The 8,219-nt window shown below is 48.0% G+C and overlaps 1 protein-coding gene across 2 annotated transcripts in view; it reads right to left on the bottom strand.

Annotated features, from left to right (window-relative positions):
- Positions 1-406: 406 nt before the first annotated feature.
- Positions 407-8,219, bottom strand: part of PPM1E (protein phosphatase, Mg2+/Mn2+ dependent 1E) — a 65,066-nt gene continuing 57,253 nt past the window's right edge. The window contains exons 4-8 of one of the 2 annotated variants that reach the window (XR_001875922.1): positions 7,004-7,192; positions 6,128-6,271; positions 5,772-5,865; positions 1,457-5,471; positions 407-977 (exon numbers count right to left, since the gene is read on the bottom strand). Coding sequence is in view for 1 of the 2 variants with exons in the window: in XM_017821659.1 (XP_017677148.1) it covers positions 4,402-5,471; positions 5,772-5,865; positions 6,128-6,271; positions 7,004-7,192 (1,497 nt within the window). In the remaining variant the exon portion in view is untranslated. Of the gene's footprint in view, positions 5,472-5,771; positions 5,866-6,127; positions 6,272-7,003; positions 7,193-8,219 lie in introns of both variants that reach the window. The other variant, XM_017821659.1, reaches the window with a different exon arrangement.

The raw sequence follows: 8,219 nt of genomic DNA, 5'->3' as shown, positions 1-8,219 counted from the left end.
CTCTGCCTCTCCAGCACTTGCACAGGGTGAGAGGCAAGTGAGAGGTGAGAGGCCCAACTGAAGGAATTGAGTGATCAGGCACAGGGGTTGTGTCCTGCCTTTGAGGGGCCATAGAGGAGCTGGTGATTTGCTCACCTTATGGAGAACTTACTTTTGGAGCTGGTTTGTAAAGAAGAGGTGGGGAAAGGGGCTTGGGAGATTTATTTATGTACTTGGACTGTGCCACCACAGCCTTTTGGGCTGTGAAACAGCAGAGCTGGGCTGTGATGGGCCCTGGGCAACCCCATGGAGTCAGAGCTCAACAGAGCCAGCTCCTGTTAGATATCAAAGGAAGCCCCCTTTGACCACAGTGAACACAGTGTGGCTGCTGTCTTTGTTAGCTCTTAAATAACCAGACTGCCTGAAGTGTGGTTTAAATTACTGTTTTATTAAGATATTGGTAAAACAGTTTTTCCTGTATAAACAGCTTTCATAAATAAAATATGGATGACTAATACATGGTTATAACTAAACTCGCGGGTGAACTGTAGAACAAGGTTGCAAATGGAAAAGTCCCAACACTGGTACATGATTAGCTTTAATTTATTCACTTCATAAAGAACATGTTTCATGAACAAGGTACTACAGAAAGGTCAACAGGAGCACCCAGGAGCTGACACCACGCCTGGCTGGCCACGAGCAGCAGCACTGGGGGTGAGCTCAGCCACTTCCCCTGTTCTTGTCCAGAGGTGTCTTCTAGAGGGAAGGAGAGGAAAAACCGGACACAAGGCGAGTGCGACGTACAGGAGTTGTAGGAGACCCTGCCCAGGAGTTGTGGGAGGCCCTGACAGGTGGGGTTGTTTCTCTTTAGCTCTAATGCTGGCAGGAGCCATCGCCGAGTCGCGAGGGCTGGAGGAGGAAACGGCCATCGGAGCCAGAGGTCGCCTTAATGCTTCGTTATTTATTGCACGTGATACAAGGGTAGAGAGTTTTTGTTCCTGTTGCAGAGAGGGTGTGAATTAAAGAAAGATTGCCCTAAATTACAGCCATGAACGAAGCTGCAGTATCCCCTTGGATGGCTTTGTTTGCATGACTGGTGGAGTAAACTGTGCTAAAACAGCCCCTAATTTAGACCAATCTTTCTCGTTTTGCTTTCCCGCAGAGCTTTGCCGGGGTCGGGAGGATTCAGGGAGGAGACAGTGGACCTGAACTACAGCAGCCATGTCTGTACACAAACTCCTTGTGCCTCATCTGCCCATGGGACAACGGTCTCACCGACACACAGTGTTCCAAAAACAGGCGGAGTTTCTACGATGATGCACCACCATAAACGTGGCATAAGGTAAAGTCTGCTTTGACATTGTCCTTCAGCGTCACGACACGACCCAACTCAGGTACGGGATGGTTTGAACTCGCAAGGACAATGGATGGCACTTCTAGGTAAAGAAAAGTTATATATACATGTGTTTCCACCCACCTTTAGTGCAAATCGAATGGGTTAACAGCTCCCTGCTCTGGTGCTATTCTGCTCTCCGCACCGCACACATTCCTCAGAGTTGCACATGGAAAAGTACACAGGAAACTACCGGGATCGCGGGAATCCCGCCAGTCCTCACAGTGAAGAGCTTACGAGCAAGGTTGGAGCGGCTTCAGACAGAACCAGCCTGGAGCCCCTTCCTCAAAACCAACACAGACTGAAACACAAAAAAAAATAAAGTCATGTTTTCGCTGCTCCCTCCTGGTTCTGCCACCACGGTGACCACGCCAACCGGAACGGATGGGGTTGTGTTAACGCGGGAAAGGGATACTTCAGCTCTTTATTGGAAAGATTCGTTATACAAATTTCACCACCACTAAAGATACACGATAAAAATACAAAACACAGGTCACAGACTGAATCTCAGTATCAACAGTTAATAAATACAATGAGATACTTCTCTATTAGCCTAAGGTTTTACACTGTCACCAGATAGACAATCAAAGTACGAGATACAGAACACTTAGATACTGTTAGAGAGGGATTATTGCTTACGTCAGCAAGCAGCAAATAAGGGCACAGGAGTTTGAACTGAAGAGAACTACTTCCTATCACCAGTGGCATTAAGAGAAAACACTGCATTTCACAAGCACTGCTTTTTGTCTAGTTGTAGAATCAAGAGCAGCATAATCAGACCAATAACCACTACTTTTAATATTATAGAACTTTAAAGGACTTACCTTACAAATGGTTCCTATCTACTCTATAAATATGCAGTTAGTGAAGAAATGAACACTTGCTCTATCTATACAATGGTTTTACCTGACCACACTGGAACTACGATGGTGGATTGTTTTCTCCTAGCAGGATAAATGGGATGAGTCGCAGAATTATCATTTATGAATCCACACCTAAAAAGCTAAATCCTTCCCAAAACAGCACACATGCAGTCCAGTGCTCTTCAACTGCTCCTGCAGACTGGGAAGAAGTTTTATCATCCAAAATGGGTTTTCATTCTTAAATTACTCACACAAAGAATTGCACTTACACCACCTTTCTCTCCGGAACACGACAGTCAGCTAAAGATGGACTTCCAACGAGCCATTATTACTGTGAATAATTTAAAACAAAGGCACCACAGAGATGCCCCAGAGTTGCATATTTTACCATTTCATGGTTTCTCAAATTTCCTCGGTAAATCTGACTTGGAACATGAGCTGCAGCTGAAGAGAACATCGACAACAGCTAAGGCGGAATAAGATGACAGATAAGAGCCAATGATCCCGTAAGATTAAAACAAAGTCTGAAAAAGATCAAAGGAATCTGAAGCCACACTCCAACTCCTGGTTGCTCACAAAGCCTTTTGCTGTTCATCAGATTGCTTTTAAAATAGTGCATCAAAGATAGAAGCAGCGGAAATTGGCAGAATTCAAGCCTTGCCATCTCGTCGTGTTGAATAATCTCCTGACTACTTAATATTAAAATACTTTGCAAATTCTAGCTAAACACTAATACTGCTATTGTTACTGCTAAAGTGATATGAATGGTACACTAAGTGCCTATGAAGACTGACTTTATTCATACTCCTCCAAATGTCTTACTGTAACAAAGGACAGTAACAGGATCTGGGCTTAGTGGAGCTGATGGGAATCGGCTGCTTATTTACGTCCCAATTAACGGCTCCCTGAGGGTGGAACGTCCCCTGGGGAGTGAGGAGGGGCTGGTGGCCCCTGCCAAACCGGGGCAGCTGACATTCCTCACTGGCCCCCCTGGACCCAGGGGGACCCAGAGCAGTGAATTCCACCCAAGGACAGCCCCTGCTCATCCGCATCCTCGGCATTTCCACCCGCTCTGGATCGCTCCGGCAGCCCGGCATCCATTCCTACACACCCTGACAACACCCCACGGCAACCCTGGCACTGCACCCACCATCCTTTGTGCTGAAATTTGATATTAAAGGATGCCTCTGCCATCTAGAAATCATTAATGAAACCAAACAGCTCATCCAGTTGATCTGCGGTGCGACAGGCGGAGGGACAGGGGGTTGTCCTGAACTTCTCCACGGATTTGTTCTTTTAAGACCTGAGATGAAGTTAGGGTGGGAAGAGGTTGGCTCAAAGCATTAAGCACAATCATGTTCAACTGAGAACAGTTTCCTAAACTGAGAAACAAGAAAAATGCCACTAAAAGCACCAGAAAGGTACGAAATTCCCTACACTGCACCTCCAGCCACAGGAAAACAGGATTTTTTTTTAAACTACAAGAAAAGTTTTCTTCATATTCCGCATTTTATGTTACATGGAAAAAAAAAAAAAAGGTAAATTATGAGTCTGTACCTCGACAGGAGTCTGAGACCAGAGCAGCAGGAGCTTAGTGTGTCCATTCCTAAGGTACCTGGTAAACCCTGTATGGCTTTTAGTCGTCTACCTGCAAAAGTGGATGTGATTCCTAATTCACCTTAACGCTCACCTGGAACAAACAGAAAGCAGAACACAAGAAACCCCCCCACACCTCGACTCTACGGAAACTTCCCCCCGCTCTAGAAAAATTTGGCAGTTCTGAACCAGACCGTGCTGTAAGTATTGCTGCACAGACATTCCTCAGGCAGGTGCAGCCTTCTGCGTGTCTAAGGACTGTGCCCTGACGGAGTCTGTCCACGTGAAGCGGCTGTTTGGCTTTCCCTGGTGGATGTGGCTGGACACTCGTGTGTGCGGGTGGTCGGGCGGCTGCGGAATTGCTCAGGGTGTCACCACCAGCAAACTTTATTGAGATTTGAGACAACTACATTTGTTAATTCCTAGGTCTATTTACACAGGGTTTGGAGCTTTGCAGGGGACTGGAGTACAGTTCGGAAATGCCCACCTCTTTTCGCTCTCTGATGATGCCAGTTTTTATTTTGGGAATGTCTACTTTGGGAGTCTGACAGGGGGAACACGAGGGGGTGGTTACATTTTACAGCATTGATGGAGGGGTGGGTCTGGTATACAATTACTTTGTCTTCGCATCAAAAACATGCTCTCGCTGTAAGTGTTACGACTGAGCAGCCTCTGCCAGGGGGAGGGTCGGGCCGACGCCCTCCTGCTCCTGCGGCCCCGGACAGGGAAGGACAGGGTGGATCCTTCTAGGTGGGAAGGCTCGTGAGCCCAGAGCAGGGTGTGGAACTTTGGTGTGAGCCTGGCTGCTCGTCGCCTCTTCCCGCTGCAGAGCCGGACGTGGAGGAACGCGGCTCGTTTTCCCAAGGATTCGAACAGTTCATCTTCCAGCCCAGAGAAGATGGGGGATAACCCCTTCACCCTGTAGATGCCCTGCCCTGCAGCACCCGAGCTCAGGGGAGCGTCGTGCTCCCCAGGGTGGCTCTGCCCGCAGACCGAGGCCGTGGCGCGCTCTGGGGATTCGCCCTTCGCTGGGAAGCTGCTGATCAAATCTGCACTCTTTGGTATTCCAGGACTAAACACTTGGACTGGTGGCAGACATTTGGCACTCTGAGGTGTACTAGTTTCTGTTTTTGTCAGGTCTAAATAGCCTTGATCATCAAGCAGGTTGATGCTGGACCCTATGCTTAAGCTAGTTCTGTCGGTGAAGGAATCCACTCGTCCTTCGTACCCTAAATCTGCCGGTGCTGAGCACTGGTGCTGGGGCCACGGCCGTTTGCAGTCTCCATGGTTCTCCTTGTCTTCCCCGTTGTCTTCCTGCCCCCCTTGGAAAGAGTTCTCTGTCCAGTCCGACTCCTCGCTGACGGTGACGGCCGCGTTCATGTCCCTGAGAAAGACCACGATGACAGTGATGTTGTCGCTGGAACCGGCATCCCGGGCAGACGCCACCAATTTGTGTGCTACCATGCTGCTGTCACCATTGTTCTCCTTGAGGTGGTCAGCCACCACCTTGACTGCCTCGTCGGGGTTCACGGTGTCGTAGAAGCCATCACAGGCCAGAATGAGGTAGTCTTCAGAGCCATCCAGCACCGTGGAGGCAGAGTCTGCATCCCCACAGATATATGGCTTGTGCTCGGCGTCCCCTGAGGAAAAACAACACGTAGACACCACCGTGGGTTTGCAGCCACAGCATCCAGAAGCCCTTTATTAACTCAGCATGGAGCCAATGACTCTTAGCCCAAGTTAAAGCAATTATTTGGGAATTATTCCCTCAAACTGTAGGGGGAAAAATAGAGGTCACTGCTCACAGCTCGGTCTACAGCTGTATTTCAAATTGTGATCACTAGAAAATTAAAATTTTATGGTTAAAAAGCAAATTGCTGAAAAATTAAAATGCTGTAAAGAAATTCAAGGCTCCAAAGGGAATGAAAGCCCTCTCTTACCAATAGCTCTGGAGACAGACAGGCTCCCGTTCACCCTCCAGGCTCCAAACCAGACCACGCAGCCACCCAGGGCCTCAATGCGCTTCTTCTCATCCTAAACAGCAACACAGGAGTTGTTTGGACAGAGCTGCATCACACACTGAACACTCCCATAAATATTTGTTCTTTCACATACACATAGTGGAGGCTGCAGGCCCCCAGAGGTGAGACAAAGGATTTGTACACAAATCCATAGTGACATCCAAACAAACCGGGGTAACTGGAACATACTCGCAGAGACACTGGCACGGCACTCACAGCAAGCTGGTACCTGTGGGGAACACTGCCCAGGTGTGTTTAGAACAGGCTGTTCTCACCTCTCTGTCTGGTTTGTGGGGTTTCATCAGCTCCACAGCTTGGCCTCTCCTCACGAGCATAACCTGGGAGTCCCCAAGCCAGGCCACGTGCAGCATATTCCCTCGGATGAAAGTCACCACCCCGGTGGTTCCACAGCGCAGGCTCTGGACAGGGTGGAAAAAAAGATGCATTTCCATTTCAAAGCATTTTCTTGCTTAACTCGAGGACAGAACATGTTGACAGTGCAGCACAGAGCCTATTCCCAGGGAGGAACAGGCAGTGCTTTCCCTACGGCTACAACTGCTCAGTAACAGCTCCCCAGAGCCGACCTGGCCGAATGTGAGTGACTGAATTTGCCCCGTGACATCCCTGGAATGGGAACTGCCTGTCAGGAGCCAGGCTCTGCTGGTGTCTGCTGTGTGACTGCCCTGGCTGACTTCCTGTCATTGACAGACACACAGGCATGTCACTGAACTTGGAGGGAGGTTTATTTATGAGCAGCCCGAGTCCCCTGCACTTAACTCATCCCTTGCATGAGTTTAGGAGGCTTATGACTCACTTATCCATTTATTCTTGCTTTCTGGAGACAAAAAATGTATCTTGTAGAGATAAGGAAAAAAAAACCCACTCCAAGGACTAAACCTGAGGAAAAACCCCCATCCCAAGGACTAAACCTAGTTAGCATGAGAGTGGCAGCAGCATCCTTCTAAAGGAGTGGCTGCTGTGAGAAGTGGAAGGTGGCATTCTTATGGGACACAAAGGAGCCCAGCAGTGGGCACCAGCTCCATGGACTGTGCATGGGCAGCTCCAGTCTGACCTTGGCCTGTGCTGGGAGCTGACAAAGGCAGAATTTATAGATTGATGCTCTCAGGGTCAGGCCCAGGGCCCTCCCTCACCTCCCTGGCTGCCTTCTGGACGAAGCGCTCGTCGGTCACGCGGAAGGCTCGGCACAGAGCCTCGGCTGGGTCGTGCTGGAACATCTCCTGATGCACCATGTTCACGTGGAGGTGGATGGAGGCATAAATGGCAGCATCCACTCCCCCATGGCCGTCAAACACCGCGAAATAGGCCTGTTCTTCTTGGTCCTGCCAAGGGAAACACATGGAGGAAACACCTCAGGAGAAAGCAATGCAAACAGCCAGTTGGACTGTCCTAAAGCTTTGAGCTTGGGATTTGTGGTGTCCTCATTGAACTGGACTTAGAGGCAGAGTCTCCACTGGAAAAACAAACTGCCCTGACCATCTTCACTTGCATCAGTGGGAAACTTCCACCTTACTGTTGAATACTACCTGCAAGAATGCCCTGCCAGAATCACCTCTGTGGGGCTCTCCACACTCCTTATGTCCCATTTGTTACCACTCAGTCACACAACTCAAATAGGAAGTGCCATTCTCATCAAATTGTGCAGGAGGTTCTGTGACTGCGAAAACCACAGGGAGAGAAGAACATCCACTACAGTTTGCATGAAGTCTGCATCAAGACTAGAATCCACCAGGGATAAAATGCCAGTACAGTTAAAATGTGAAGCCTCTGCTTTCATTCTTTTTGTTTCTTAAATCTAAAACATATCATTTTAGATGCCTGTCTTTGAAAAAAAAAAAAAACCCTGTATGTGCTCTCTCATCAGATAATTGTGATTACATTCACAAATCAAATACAGCAAAATCGCTCATCTTCAAGTCAGTTTTCTCAGCTTCCTCTTATCTGTTCAGAGAAACAAAGCAGTACCAAGAGACAGCAACTCCTGTGCCTGTTCACACACACACCACCAACCCACTGACAGTGCCAATTCAACCTTGACAGCCAGCTCAATGACTGGAATATTTGCACATTGTAATTTTTAGGTAATGGGCTCCAACACAAATTGGAATAAGAAAGCTGACAATTGACAGGCAAAGGAAACATCTGCCTCTGTTTGCATTAATATAATTTAAAGGTAAGAATGTGGATGGGGCAGAAGATGGTTATTAAAGTGACAGGATGTAATAAAGGTGCAATTATGCAGCAATCTGATCCTAAAAGTAAAAGTCTTGATACTTTCTTTTATTTTCCATTCCTCAGTGTCCAGTTTTATATCTCAAGGAAGAGCAGGAGTGAGTGTTTGACCAATGG

The sequence above is a fragment of the Lepidothrix coronata genome, unplaced genomic scaffold (assembly GCF_001604755.1).
Source record: "Lepidothrix coronata isolate B3197 unplaced genomic scaffold, Lepidothrix_coronata-1.0 Scaffold91, whole genome shotgun sequence".
Lineage (NCBI taxonomy): Eukaryota > Metazoa > Chordata > Aves > Passeriformes > Pipridae > Lepidothrix > Lepidothrix coronata.
This window is presented reverse-complemented; position numbering and strand designations above follow the sequence as displayed.